Source organism: Echiichthys vipera (genome assembly GCF_963691815.1).
Source record: "Echiichthys vipera genome assembly, chromosome: 6".
NCBI classification, from domain to species: domain Eukaryota; kingdom Metazoa; phylum Chordata; class Actinopteri; order Perciformes; family Trachinidae; genus Echiichthys; species Echiichthys vipera.
The window spans coordinates 18425764-18441329 of record NC_139831.1 but is presented as its reverse complement, the minus strand read 5'-3'; the positions used below and the strand labels follow the sequence as shown (position 1 = coordinate 18441329).

Here is a 15566-nt window from a genome sequence, read left to right as displayed (position 1 = left end):
TGGAGTCATCAAGACTTTGGACTACAGAAACAAGCCTGTTTTTTTGTCTTCTACAGTTTCTACTGACAGGTGGGTCAGAGCTCAGGATCAGAGGTACAGAAGAATAAAGCAATGTCATGACATCCTACAGTCTCTAACTGCATCACAGATATAGCTAACATTTGTTTTGCATCCATTGATTCTGTCCCATTCTCTTAGTTAGAAAATAAAATCAAAGTACTTATTCACTTGGCATCCAGCTTTTCGTTTCCTCACAGTCACATCTTGCATAAGAAACTTTGTCTGAAGGCGATATATATTTCAAGGCTATATTTAAGTTATATGCTGCAACCTGACATATCTTGTTAGCGTACATGTTTGATAGATGAGAAAGTTTCTGTTACAAATTGTGTCTGAGGGCTTGAATTTTCACATCAGGTATGGTTCACTTGTGTTTACTGTTGCAGCGATAAATACAGATTCAGTACACTGAAATAACAGCATAAAAATGGAAACTACAAGTGCATTTTGGAGACAAATGACTAAGTGGGTGATGCTGATAAAGTGACAGTGGTGTGATTAATTGAGTCAACAGGTGTAAACAGTGTACACCAATATATGATATAATTAATTAATGGTAATGTGTATTAACATAACAGAATGTAGTGCAATAACCAATGTAACATTAATGTAGTGTACACATTATGATATAGTATGGGCTATGTGACATATTAAGGTATAAACCAAGTATAACAGTATAAAACAATATAGCAGTATAATAATATATAGTTTAACAGTGTAGGATATATGTATAGTACATCAGTATAGCATAATTGAATATAATATCAAATATAATATGGTGTCATATGTTTTCTATTTAAGCATAGTGGGAAAAATGAGCTGCTGGGCCCTTATTCATTTTTTCTGACCTGACCTCAGATTTGCTGGGGGAGAATTTGACTTAACACATTAATTCAGGTATTTGCACCATACAAGCAGAAAAGGTAAATATTAAAAAATATGCTATGCTATTAAAATTATGTATAACAAGTACTATAACCTTCTTCATGACTTCACCTCATCTTCAACCACTTATCCGAGGTCGGGTCGCGGGCCTAACAGCTCTAGCAGGGGACCCCAAACTTCCCTTTCCCGAGCCAAATTAACCAGCTCTAACTGGGGGATCCCGAGGCGTTCCCAGGCCAGTGTGGAGATATAATCTCTCCACCTAGTCCTGGGTCTTCCCCGAGGCCTCCTCCCAGCTAGACATGCCTGGAACACCTCCCTAAGGAGGCGCCCAGGGGGCATCCTGACTTCTATAACCAAATATGTAAAATAGAATAGAAAAGAAAAGCTGTACAGTTTTGTGCAGGATGTGCAAAATTATATTTACAGGATACAGGACACAAACACACCTTAGGGCCCATTTATCAGTTGCCTTTGCTCTGGTGCTGCATATTCCCAAACTAATTCTCAATGAATTAACAGAAAACAGGAGACACAGGAAGCCCGGGCTAGTGTTAGTAATCCAGCAGGGCAAAAGGTGCTTGTGCCCCCAATTTACTGGTGTGAATGCAGAGTTTGTGTGTGAACGGGGTGTCATTTACATTTATCAGGTGTGTGAACAAGTTTGATAACATCTGCCACAGATGTACCACACAGAAAGAAAAAGTACTGATTAGATTACACAATCATGTAAACCACAGATATTCAACAGAAGGTCCGGGGCCCCTGGGAGGGTCCTCAGAGTTTCTCCTGGGGGTCCGCCAAAACATTGTTTGGTCACTTTTTAAACGTTTTTTTTCCTTCCCAACATGAAAATACACATTAACATTAATCAAACATATTATTAGCAAAGATAAATTAGCCCCGTGAGACCATCCTGATCTTGCAACTCCACAGTATTTTACTCGCAGATCAGTCTGGTAACCTGCGGCAGAGAAAATTTGGAGGAGGCTGCCAAAGTGATAAACCAATCAGCGTTGGTTTTGAGGCGTCTCGAAATGTGACGCAACGAGAAGTGACTGTTCAGTGTAAACAATGGTGTCTTCCGCGGATGAGATGAGCAAGCCACCCGCTAACGCTTTTTTCTCTTGGATCCTTCTGTTGGAATATGGACCGGGCACCTGATATTGTGCCTTTTATCCGTAAATTCACGTTACACAGATGGAAAATATCCTTTACCGACATGTTGTTTATTTTCTGAGCTTTGCCTCGACGCTCTGTTAGTACCTCATACGCTTTGTTGGTCTGATTGGTTGATTTGGCTTGTCTATCACCAACAACCTAGGTGGTGATAGACAGATGATTTATCCAATCAGCAAACAGTATTTTCGCCTCTTCCCAAAAATCTCCAACCGAGATTTCCCAGATGGATAGAGCAAATGGGAATTATGCGAATGAATCCATCTGGCGGAGTCAGGTTAAAGATAAATTGGCCTATTTGTGAAATTAAGAAAGATTTAATTTACACAACATTGGTGAATGGCTACGGGTCTTTAGCTATGGTATCCTCTACATGGTTAAGTATTTAGTATGCACTGTGTCTTCCATATGTAGGTCTTTGTTTAATTTAAAAACGTGATGTTTAAATATGTGAATATGTTAAAAAATTGGTATTTGAATAGCTACATATTTGTATACATCATAAGGGTATGTGTATAGGCCACAGTATGTGGTCGGGGGTCCCTGCTTTGTCTCTCCTTCAGCTAAGGGGTCCTTGGTGTGTAAAGCGTCGAAGACCCCTGATGTAAACAACAGCACCACTGTGGTTGAGCTGCTCAGTAGAGGCCGCTCTTTCCGGCAGTGACGTAACAGCGGTGATTTTAACACCACCGAAGAAGAGAGGACGTGACGTACCTGTAGTTTGTGTAAAATGGCGACGGTCGTGTGTTAGTGAAAACATAACGCAGGAGCTGAAACATAGACAAGATACAGAGAGAGAGGGGACATATCAACTGCTGTGGTATCTGTTGTATCGCACCAAGGTAATAAAGTTATTAACCGAATCTGTTAATACGAGATAACATTGTTGTTTCACTCCAGAGTCACAGCTAACGCGAGACAGACGACAGCTTGTGTTATTGTAACTTTCGTACTTGTGAACTAAATACTCTCACTGCCGGTTCAGTGAAAGAGAGACGGCAACAAGACGGTTATAGGAGCATATTCAGGACTGATATGTTTCCACTAACCCCTCCGCTGTGTTACATGGCTGTACTGAGAGCTTAATGAGATATATCCATGTTGGCAGGTTCAACCATGGAAGAGCCGACTGTCGTTGGAGTTAACGCCAACTCGGAGGGGATTGTGGGCCTGGATGAGCCCAAGAAGATGACCAGGGAGGACTGGAGGAAGAAGAAGGAGCTGGAGGAGCAGAGGAAGCTGGGAAACGCTCCTGCTGAGGTGGACGAGGAGGGGAAGTGAGTTAGTTTATGGCTGCACGCAGAGGCGATTCTAGAGTCTGTTGGGGCCCAAGGCAAAATGCAAAGGGCTCCCCTCAAACCAGCATTCATCACTTTAATGTTATGATTAAGCTCATAACAACAAAAAAGTGCAAAATGTTTTTTAAAAATGGACATTTTAGTTGTAATTGTTTGTTTAAACTGGATCACGCACCTCACTTGCAACGGAAATACAAAAAAAACTTGCAACAGGAATGGGCTGAATCAGGTGGGTGCAAACTTTGCACATTGTCACTGCTGTAGTTCAAAGTTGTTTAGCCCTCTAGGGCCCCCCTACTGGCCTCTGACCTTATGGCTGCACAGAGAGAGAGGGTCCTCAGAGAATCTGAAGAAATGCTCCAGTCGAACTTACAGCGGGTTCACATCTGTGTAATTATTCAGCACCTGTTCTAGGCGATTTTAGTATTAGAGATATAGAGATATTCTGACTGAACTCTCTAATACTGGGTTAAACTTATAAAACTGGATGCTACCCTTTCTATGACATTAGACCTTTCCTACCTGCCTGGTGAATGTCACACATGCTAACTCAAATTTTTCAGAAACTCTGATGTGAAATATTTTGAGTTCATTTTTTTGCTCATAAGGGCGAAAAAATATTAAGTAGACAAAGTTTACAAAAATGTGTTTTTTTTTATATAGTTGTGAGCAGCCACAGGACCCCAGTTTGTAACACAGGCTTTCTATTCTAAGCTGAGACAATCCTAACAATCATTCAGGTTATTTTCCCAAACTTGATAAGTTCCTCCAAAGCCGCAGAAGACTTAAAAAAAACATTCCCCTTTTTATTGACATATTTACAATGCAGCTACTGTAATATCAATGTGACCCACTGGTGACTCTTCCTTTCTCTTCCAGGGACATCAACCCTCACATCCCTCAGTATATTTCCTCAGTGCCGTGGTACATCGACCCATCCAAAAGGCCCACACTAAAGCATCAGAGACCACAGGATGAAATTGAGTCGCAATTTTCCACCATTGGAGAGTGGTACAAGAGAGGCGTGCAAGAGGTGAGGGGGAATTAGTTACTTTCATTTAGCCATTGCAAATAAACTTTAAAGGAAAAGCTAAACAAAAAAAAAATTTCCCAACAGAATGCTGTTTCCACTAAGTTTCGTAAGGGAGCTTGTGAGAACTGTGGCGCCATGACGCACAAGAAGAAGGACTGCTTGGAGGTAAAAATGGATAAAGCAATCTTTGACTAATTTCTAATCCTGTTCTTTAAAAATAATGTGATATCTGTCATTAATAATGTTATCCTGACATTCACTTCTGTCTCATCAGCGACCTAGAAAAGTTGGGGCGAAGTTCACAGGCACCAGTATAGCTCCAGATGAACACAGTCAAGTAAACCTCGATTTGGACTATGACGGGAAGCGAGATCGCTGGAACGGGTATGACCCTGAGGAACACCAGCGCATCGTGGAAGAGTATGCCAAAGTAGATCTGGTAAGCAGTCTTGGAATCAATTAAAGCTGTGTTTAACTATGTTTAGTTTGTTTGGTTTGATAAACAGAAAAACAAACTTTTGTTCCACCACATCTCTATCAGCACAAAAAAGTATTTTATAACTGTGTTGTCTACTTCCGATTTACCACATGAATCTGACTTTGTATTTGTTTCTGCCTCTCAGGCTAAAAGGACGCTGAAAGCACAGAAGCTTCAGGATGAGTTGGCCTCTGGAAAACTGGACCAAAGTGTAAGTATTCGGTCAAGATCGTTATAACTATGAATTGCATTGTTGTCTAACTTAAAAGCCAAAGGTCTTGTCTGTTTTCTACAAGACTTACTTTTAATGATTTGAATCATACGCCTGCAGGAGCGGGAACACGACAGCGAGGATGAGGATGAAGATAAATATGCAGATGACATCGACATGCCCGGTCAGAACTTTGACTCCAAGAGACGAATCACTGTTAGGAATCTGCGTATCAGAGAAGACACAGCTAAAGTAAGAGACAAATCTGCACAGACCGGTTCCATTATACTGTGTTATTCTTAGCCGTCTAAATGAAATTATACTTGAACTGTGTTTGGTTGGCAGTCGATTTAAGAGAAGGTGAGGTACTGTTACTAACTCGGGAGACCAATAATCTGAACTTCTTGTGCCTGTTTCTCACAGTACTTGAGGAATTTGGATCCAAATTCAGCATATTACGATCCAAAGACTCGCGCTATGAGAGAGAACCCATACTCCAATACAGGCATGAACCCCGACGAGTAAGTTGTTGTTACTGTATTACCGAGATAGTTCAAAAATTCTCATTGGCTTAGACTGAAATCATTTTTAAACTGTTTTTTTTGTATCTGACAGGGTGGGATATGCTGGAGACAACTTTGCTCGCTATAGGGGGGACACCATCACCATGGCTCAAACACAGTGTAAGTCACCAGCTCTCATCAGCCTATCACCACTACCTAAATGTAACAATATATGCCTCATGCCATCATACCACATTTATTTATTTTTACAACAGTTATTTATCTGCAGACTCCTCTGCACATACATGTTCATCCATCCACTCTGTATCCTGTATCACTTGTATCCCTGTTTTATCACATTCTGTTCTGTTTTTATCATTTATCTGTCCTGTGTTTCTTTTCCCTGCCGCTTTGACACCCAATTTCCCTCCTGGGATTAAAAAAAGGTTAATCTCTTAACTTAGAAGCTAGGCTTCTGAAAACGTATCAGTGTGATGTACCCATGGTCCCATGGCCACTGATTTGAGCAAGATCAAGAAAGGAAATGTGTTATCCTTGACATACCCTATGTGTATGTATCGGCAACATTAAAATGTAACCAGTGTAAATCCTGTACTTACTTTAAACATTAGCTGCCGGAAGTCACCAAACCTTAATAGCTAGCAGACATAGCTAAATTAAACAATTTCACTAAGTAACCATATTGTTTGAATTTTACAGATGTTAAAAACCAAAGCTATAACTGTTTATGGAAATTATTTCCCAGCCCCAAAGTATGTCTACGGTTCTGATATAACATGGGAGTCAACAAAGACAGGCTTGATCAAAGTGTTTTATTAAATAGTAAATCTGATGAATTCAAGATGAACGTAGTGATATATATTCCAGAAATAAGTCTATTTGTGTATACAGTGCATCCGGAAAGTATTCACAGCGTTTCACTTTTTCCACATTTTATTACGTTACAGCCTTATTTCAAAATGTATTAAATTAATCTCTGTCCTCAATTCTACACATAATACCCCATTATGACCACGTGAAAAAAGTTTTGAGTTTTAAAAATGTATTAAAACTAAAAAACAAAAATCATATTTACATAAGTATTCACAGCCTTTGCTTAATACTTTGTAGAACCACCTTTGGCAGCCTCTACAGCCTCAAGTCTTTTTGAATATGATGCCACAAGCTTGGCACACCTCTCTTTAGGCAGTTTTGCCCATTCTTCTTTGCAGTACCTCTCAAGCTCCATCAGGTTGGATGGGAGACGTCTGTGCACAGCCATTTTCAGATCTCTCCAGAGATGTTCCATCAGATTCAAGTCTGGGCTCTGGCTGGGCCACTCCAGGACATTCACAGAGCGGTCCTGAAGCCACTCCTTTGAGATCTTGGCTGTGTGCTTGGGGTCGTTGTCCTGCTGAAAAATGAACCGTCACCCTAGTCTGAGGTCAAGAGCACTCTGGAGCAGGTTTTCATCCAGGATGTCTCTGTACATTGCTGCATTCATCTTTCCCTCTACCCTTACTAGTCTGCCAGTTCCTGCTGCTGAAAAACATCCCCATAGCATGATGATGCTGCCACCACCATGCTTGACTGTAGGGATGGTATTGGCCTCGTGATGAGCGTGGTTTCTTACAAACATGACGCCTGGCATTCACACCAAAGAGTTAAATCTTTGTCTCACCAGACCAGATATTTTTGTTTCTCACGGTCTGAGAGTCCTTCAGGTGCCTTTTGGCAAATTCCAGACGGGCTGCCTTGTGCCGCTTACTAAGGAGTGGCTTTCGCCTGGCCGCTCTGCCATACAGGCCTGATTGGTGGATTGCTGCAGAGATGGTTGTCCTTCTGCAAGGTTCCCCTCTCTCCCTGGAGGAACGCTGGAGCTCTGACAGAGTGACCATCGGGTTCTTGGTCACTTCCCTGACCAACGCCCTTCTCCCCCGATTGCTCAATTTAGACGGCCGGCCAGCTCTAGGAAGAGTCCTGGTGGTTCCAAACTTCTTCAGTTCCGAATGATGGAGGCCACTGTGCTCATTGGGAAATTCAAAGCAGCAGATATTTTTCTGTATCCTTCCCCAGATTTGTACCTTCGAGACAATTTTGTCTCTGAGGTCTACAGACAATTCCTTTGTCTTCATGCTTGGTGTTTGCGCTCTGACATGCAGTCAACTGTGGGACCTTATATAGACAGGTGTGTGCCTTTCCCAATCATGTCCAATCAACTGGATTTACCACAGGTGGACTCCTTTAAGCTGTAGAAACATCTCAAGGATGATCAGTGGAAACAGGATGCACCTGAGCTCAATTTTGAGCTTCATGGTAAAGGCTGTGAATACTTACGTAAATGTGATTTCTTTGTTTTTTAATTTTAATACATTTTCAAAACTGTCAAGAAAACTTTTTTCACGTGGTCATAATGGGGCATTATGTGTAGAATTTTGAGGACAGAGATTAATTTAATACAATTTGGAATAAGGCTGTAACGTAATAAAATGTGGAAAAAGGGAAATGCTGTAAATACTTTACGGATGCACTGTATGTATGTAAATGTATATCTTGTAAAGGAGGTTTTTTTTTCAGCTCAATAAAACTTTTCCTTGTCAAATAAATTCTAAATAAAAATAATAATTGTCTGCTTCATCTTATGACAGTGTTTGCCTGGGAGGCCTATGAGAGAGGCTCTGAGGTGCATCTGCAGGCAGACCCCACTAAGCTGGAGCTGCTCCACCGGTCCTTCAAGGTCAAGAAGGAAGACTTTAAAGAGATGCAGAGGGACGGCATTCTAGAGAAGGTACACTTCTGACTTCTCTCCTTCTTTTTTTTTTAGCAGCAGTCTGTCATGTATCTCTCTGTCAAACCATCAGTTTGTATAGGGGCTTATGTATTCATCCTGGCTGAAAACTTCACTGGTGATGTTTTTCCCTTTTGTGTGTGACAACTAGTATGGAGGTGAAGAGCACCTGGATGCACCGCCACGGGAGCTGCTGTTGGCCCAGACGGAGGACTACGTGGAGTACTCTCGTCATGGTGCCGTACTGAAGGGGCTTGAGAAGGCTGTGGTTCGCTCAAAGTATGAAGAGGATGTGCTCATCAACAACCACGTTGTAAGGATGGCTGTACGCACTTGGAAAAAAACGTATCTTGTTAAATTTTGTCACATTTCTTTGGATTCTAAAAAATATTTTTTGCCTTTTTTTAAGTGTATTTGGGGCTCCTTCTGGAAGGATGGCTTCTGGGGATACAAGTGTTGTCACTCCATGGTCAAACAGAGTTTCTGCACAGGGGAAACTGGAATTGGAATAGTAAGTAGATATGCTTAAAGGCTATTTTGGACGCACATGGTAAGCAAATGCCTAACTGACTTACCTTCTGTTTTTGTTCTCTTCATTACGTGAAGAACAACACGGACTGTGTTCCATTCGAAGAGGGACTGACGGAGCTACAGGAGGAAGAAGAGCCAAAGTCTCTGCTGGAGGTAAGTGATGTTGCAGGGATTTAAGATTGTAAAAGTTCCCGGTTAATGATCATATGGCTGTTTTATTGTCAGTGTAAAGGTAGATTTAATCATGTTTTGAATCCCCAGATGCATCGAGATAAGATGATGAAAGAGAAGAAGAAGAAAAAGAAGAGCAAGAAGAACAAGAAGCACGGCTCTGACAGCGATTCAGATGATGAAGAGAAGAAGAAGGAGAAGCTGAAGAAGGTATAGTTATGTTTTAGATGTTGAAAAAATGCTGTTCATCGGTCTGCATCTCAGGTGTTTGGACGGATTTTTTCTGTCAATGACCTCCAACCTGTTTCCTCCTCCCCAGGCACTCGAAGCAGAGGACAAGCGGGCGAAGCACTTTGAGGCAATAATGCAGGTGGATGAGAGAAAGAGGCCGTACAACAGCTTGCAGGAAATAAAGGCGCCCACTGAGGAGGAGATGGAGGCCTTCCGTATGAAACGCTGCCGGGCAGATGATCCAATGGCGCCCTTCCTAGGACAGTGAACTGCTGACTCTCCTCAAGGATTGTTACCAGAGCCACTGCTCGGTAAAAAAAATAGGACTCATGCAATTTAACTTGCAGCAGAAGGCTTCTGTTTGGTTACAAATGTGACAGAAAATGTGTACAGCGTTTTGTTTATTTCATTTTGAATACTATTTGTTTTTGGATGCCACAGATCGATAGACAATAGACCAAAAATGACATTATGCTTTTCTTTGTGTACTTGAGGAAAAATACAGTTTTCGGAGATTTTGGAGCCTTCCTCAGTCTCAGTAGTTTGAAGAACGTAGCTGCTGTTTGATTAAAGCATTGTTTTTTAAAATAAAATGTATATTTGTCGGAATACTTTGTCTTGGGTAAAAAGTTAAAGTTTTTGTTTCATGCGCTGGCGATCATTGTCAATCTTAAATTAGCCACATGAAATATTGTTAACCTCTAATGTAACTTAAAGAATAAATTGAACAATGTTTTTCTTACAGAACCTAACAAGTTCTCTGTTGCTATGACCTGCAAGGAGTAGAGCTTGCTAACTGCAGAGCATCAATGTACTTATTCTGGGTTGTTTTTTTTATATCGCTACATAACATTGGAATATTTTCCCCACATTATTCCAACTCGTTTTCATTCTTTGACAGTTAAAACCCTAATCAGTGTGTGCAGGTCTGTAATGACCTTGTGTGATCACATCTTTTTGTTGTTGTTGCTAAGAGTGTCTCATAGAAACCTGCAACACAAGAACCAGTTATGTAATTTCAGTTCACATGGTTCCAGTTAAAGGTGAATACAGTAGGTCTCTAAACACAAGGCACTGCCTCGTGCAGCAGCTGGAACATTTTTATTGGTCTCTCAGCTCTTGGCTCTGCATCACATCCATAAACACAACCACATCTGGTTCTATTCATGGTGCATTTTATACACTTGACCACTTTGTTATTCTATTTGAATTTGGCACTTCAAAATCATTTTCCTGTATGTTATATATAAAATGCACTAAGTTGTAACTTTATCATGATGATATATAACAAAACTTACTATACATTTGTTTTCATGTCTGTTACATAACATCCTATTTTCCCACAGTTTGAGTTTGTGAACAAGTGATGCGTCACCACTTCAGCGGTGCACTACTGCTGCACTGACTTGAATTTAATGACATCATGATGAAAGCATTCGTTGGCAGTGTACTTGCTAAACAGGGCGGATGTTATGGGCTGTGATTCACTGGGCTGCACATTTCTCTGCAGCTCTTCTCTTGAAGAATGATATCTCACCCGATTATTGGAAAATCATGTAGGAAAGTTTGTGCACACTCGTGCAGAAAAAGGACTTGGACAGAGCTTGAAAAATGCCCATGGGCCATCATTTCTCCACTGGTGAGTTCTTTCTCTGTGTTTTTGAAATGTCTGATCCTCCCTTTGCAAAAACATGCTGTAAGCAGCACTCTGCCTTGATTTAACGTGTGTGATTGAGATATCATATTTCTCATTAAGCGCTGAGTCATAGCGTGAAACTGAGTAAAGTCTTGTCATCAGATTTTAGCTCCAGATAATATGCATGCGCTTTGCCACCACTCCCCATTTAGTCTTTTTTTCTGGCAGATTTAGTGGGTTTTTTTTTTTTATTAAAAGACGTTGAAATCATCTGCTTGCGACTAACTCAAAACAAAAACACATTTATTCTTGTAAAAAAATACTTTCCCCTCGTCTTCTTATGGCTCCGCAGTGAACATCATGATCCAGACGTATGTGATGATGTGTATGCTATCAGTTGCCTTCGCCCAATCAACAAATTCCTCGTCCAAGAGAGGTCGCAACATCACCATCAACAGCTCCCAGCTGGTCTGCAGTCTACCAGGCCCTGCAGGGCCTTCCGGGAACCCCGGAGCCCCTGGATCACCAGGCGCCATGGGCCCCATGGGGACCCCAGGGAGGGATGGCCCAGATGGGAAGGATGGAGAGAAGGGAGAAAATGGAGATAGAGGTAGTTATTGATCGACTCTCCTCCACTATTGTGTCCTGTTTGGGGTTGAGGCAAACCTGGGCCCTCTTTAACTTTAGCTCAAACAACAAACTTAACATTTTCTCATCAACTTGATACTTCATGACTTTTCATAGTTTTCTGAGAATTGCTTTGAACTAATGACATGTAGAGGTATGCTACACACATTACTTACCAGCTGTAACACACGTTAAGCGTTAAGTTTTCATTAAGCTCTATATGAACAGTGCTCACAGTATGTCTTTACACGACATTGCTCCTCCCAAATCCCAAATGTATACATTGAAAGTCTATAGTCATTGGCTGTGAATGACTATTTGGTAAACAAAAATAACATATATTCTCTAATGCATAGCCCATATAACATACAACACAAAACATTAATAATAATGGTAATAATTTCATACTGTAAGTTAAAATGTATTGACTGGGATTGTATCAAATGTATTTATATATATTTCTCATACAGCGGTGGGACTTGGGGACCCCAGCATTAAGGAAGTACAGCCAATGTCACCAAAACAAAGTGCTAATGTGTGTCAACTTGATTCACTCAAGTGCCACTGTACATAAAGACAACAGGTTCCTTCAGGACAAATGCTAAACTGTGAAGCATAAAGTCAGATCAAGGAGCTCTTCAAGGGTCCTCTGAACTTTTGTTCTGAAAATGTATGATAATTGTACTGAACATTCTGTCTTCATTGTGTCAGGTGATCCAGGGAGGACAGGGAACCCAGGCAAGCCAGGTGTGAAAGGGCGCGAAGGTGTCATCGGCAAGGCGGGACCTCGAGGACTGAAGGGGCCACGAGGAACGCCAGGGGTAGCTGGAAAACGAGGACAAAAAGGAGATCTGGGTGATGTGGGACAGCAAGGAGCTCCAGGGGGGTGTAATTGTGGCAATGCGGCCCGATCAGCCTTCTCTGTGGCAATGACGAAAAGCTACCCTAAAGAACGCCTGCCCATCCGCTTCAGCCGGATTCTGCTGAATGAGGGGGATCACTACAACGCCAGCAGTGGGAAGTTTGTCTGTGCTGTGCCCGGGGTCTATTATTTCACATATGATATCACTCTGGCAAACAAGCACCTGGCCATCGGGCTGGTCCACAATGGACAGTACAAGATCAAGACATTTGATGCAAACACAGGGAACCACGATGTGGCGTCTGGTTCTACTGTTCTCCACCTGCAGCAGTCGGACCAGGTGTGGCTGCAGATCTTCTACTCCGAGCAGAACGGACTCTTCTTTGACCCTTTCTGGACTGACAGCACCTTCACTGGCTTTCTTATCTACGCTGACCAGGACTATCTCAATGAGGCTGATAGAAAAGCTAATACTCAGGATGACAGCTGATATCTTTATTTTATTTTTATTATTGTCTTAATTTCATATGAAAATGTTATGAACATTTGTAAAAATTTATCCACTATGGCGTGCTTCAGTGCATTGTAATTGTTTAACAAGTTCAGACAGCAGGGGGTGCACAAGGATAGAAATACAACTGTTGAGCAGCCCTGTGTTTGTATCTGCAACATCCTCCATATGGTGCTGTGATTCTGACAAAATCTTTGTAACATTTCTCCAAAAATAATTGTTTTTAATCCTCTGGTAACTTTGAATTTGTCTTACAGGAACTGGAAGCCTGTTAAGTTTATTTCTGGTTGATAGATGGTGGCACAAAGCCATCTTCTTTTTTAAATACACAAAGACGATATACAATTGGAAGTGCAATTACACCAACATTGCTATATTTACTGTACAGTAGGATATAATGTATTCCTGAGGACACAAGGTGATGGAAGGATGGAAAGAGGGAGCAGAAAAGGGAGAGAGGTGCCTACTGTATGTCTTGTATTGTTGTACTGTTTATGTAACCTGGTGTATTTCCTCATTTGGATGAAGTCAAACATCTAAGTGAGGTATACAACACATTTGAGTGGAGGCAACTTAAAATTAGCCATCTCATAAGACAAATCAAATGTTTTCTCATTTCACTGCTTTAATGATGGATATATTATATACTTTAATGAGCGGGTTGTCCTCCATTTGAGAGATTGGCAGTTCAATCCCGAGCTCCTCAGGTCCGCATGTCAAAGTGTCCTTGGGCAAGACACTTAACCCTGAATTGCTCCCCGTGCTGTGAATGGTTGTATTAGATGATATGTAGATGTCTGCTGACATCACTGTGAATGGGTGAATGTGACAAATGGTGTGAAAGCGCCTGGAGTAGTCAGAAGACTAGAAAGGCGCTGTAAAGTCCATTTACCATATATTGCATGACATAAATACAAAAATAAATCATTATGTATCATTTGAATTTTTAATTTACAACTTTTTACTCAGCTCATTATTGTTACCTTAATGTCTTTGGGAAACCAGCCAGTCCGAAAAAATTAAACTGGGTTACTATGAGAAAAAGGGCACTTTCCTGTGTAAACTATGGTCCTTGGTATTAACCAATCAATTAAACATTTACATACATAAACTTGGTTTTGATGATAAGTGTGTTGAAATAAGTAAAAAGAGTGAATGAGTAAATAGATAAATAGATCACTTAGTGTGTTAAAGCAGCAGGTTATCCAGACTTTGTGCAGGAACAGTAAATACCAAGTAAACGTACACATCAGCACTAGAAAAGAGAAATACATATCAATGGAAAATAAACACAAAAATACGGCTCAAGACGAAATACAAGAAAAACTTTAACATACTCACAAATATAAGATATATGTCTACAACATAGGCCCATCTATAGAATACACAAATAATATACTAAAATACACTAAATATACAAAACTACTACTATTAAAATATAAACATACGCTAACATACCATATACATTGAATCAGAGGTCTTCAACAGTGGGTCCCCGACCTTTAGGGGGCCCTCAGAGGAACTGCAGGGGGGGTCGCCAAATTATTGATTGATCTTTTTTTTTTTCAAGTTTTGGTTTTCCAAACATTTTAATTTATATGAAAATACACATTGACATGATTGCAAATTATTGTTTGCAAATATAAATTGGCATAAAACCTTTAACTAACACAACGTTGATGACTATCCACAGATACAATTAGATTTAAGTGTTGAGTGTGCCTTAAAACATGATGTTTCAATAACATAATTATTACTTCAATAGCTTAGTATCGTATGCACCATAAAACGGTGTGCGTGCAAGCTTAAGGCTGCCCTACACAATATTGTAAGTCAAATTTGAAATACAACCCAATTTTATAGAATATATTGTATGTATAAGGGGGTCTCTGCTCCCTCTCGCTTTCAGCTAAAGGGTTTTTGGCCTAAAAAACTTTGAACACCGCTGTATTAAATAATCAAGTAAAGAAAAGAAAATTTAGTTCTCTTGTTACATAGGATAAAAAATAAACAGTTTTGTGAACATGTGCTGGTGTTTGTAGTTCTGACACAGACTCTAAGCAATACACAGAAAAAATAAAATCAAATAGCTCACTATTTAAAATTGTAACATATGCTATGAAATAGGATATGTATTTTCAGGATATGCCTATCTATGGACCTTATGACCTTTATTTCCTGCTGCAGCGCATGTGAATGACAGGAAGTCAACAAGGACCAAGGCTGTTGCCTAGCAATGGACCTGTTGAAAAAGGTCTATAAAATGCACAAAGAATATACTAGAATACACTATTAATATAAAGAAACTACAACTATTAAAATACAAACATATGATAACATACCATATACATTAAATAATGAAATAAAGAAAAGAAAATATAATTCTCAGGCGTCGTAGAATAAAAATAAACACTTTTGTGAACATGTAAGGGTATTTATAGTATTTTTAAATGCTTTATTCAAGGCAACTTACAGTATGTTATAACATACATAACTATGAGATCTAGTGTTTCTGTTATTTATTTATTCTTTTACATTGTTAACAAATCACAGTAGCAGAAA

The 15566-nt window shown here is 40.2% G+C and overlaps 2 protein-coding genes across 2 annotated transcripts; both read left to right on the top strand.

The window, feature by feature from the left end:
• Positions 1-2849: 2849 nt before the first annotated feature.
• slu7 (SLU7 homolog, splicing factor) lies at positions 2850-9977 on the top strand. Its single transcript, XM_083915736.1, has 15 exons — positions 2850-2966; positions 3233-3401; positions 4302-4455; positions 4540-4620; positions 4730-4894; positions 5079-5144; positions 5265-5396; positions 5568-5665; positions 5760-5827; positions 8296-8435; positions 8587-8748; positions 8845-8946; positions 9042-9119; positions 9228-9347; positions 9457-9977. Exons 2-15 carry the CDS (start codon positions 3241-3243, stop codon positions 9634-9636), a joined length of 1707 nt encoding a protein of 568 aa, XP_083771862.1. The 5' UTR covers positions 2850-2966; positions 3233-3240; the 3' UTR covers positions 9637-9977.
• An 860-nt stretch (positions 9978-10837) lies between these two features.
• Positions 10838-14100, top strand: c1qtnf2 (C1q and TNF related 2). Its single transcript, XM_083914988.1, has 3 exons — positions 10838-11007; positions 11357-11614; positions 12343-14100. The coding sequence occupies exons 1-3, from the start codon at positions 10980-10982 to the stop codon at positions 12981-12983; spliced, it is 927 nt and encodes a 308-aa protein (XP_083771114.1). The 5' UTR covers positions 10838-10979; the 3' UTR covers positions 12984-14100.
• Positions 14101-15566: the final 1466 nt, after the last annotated feature.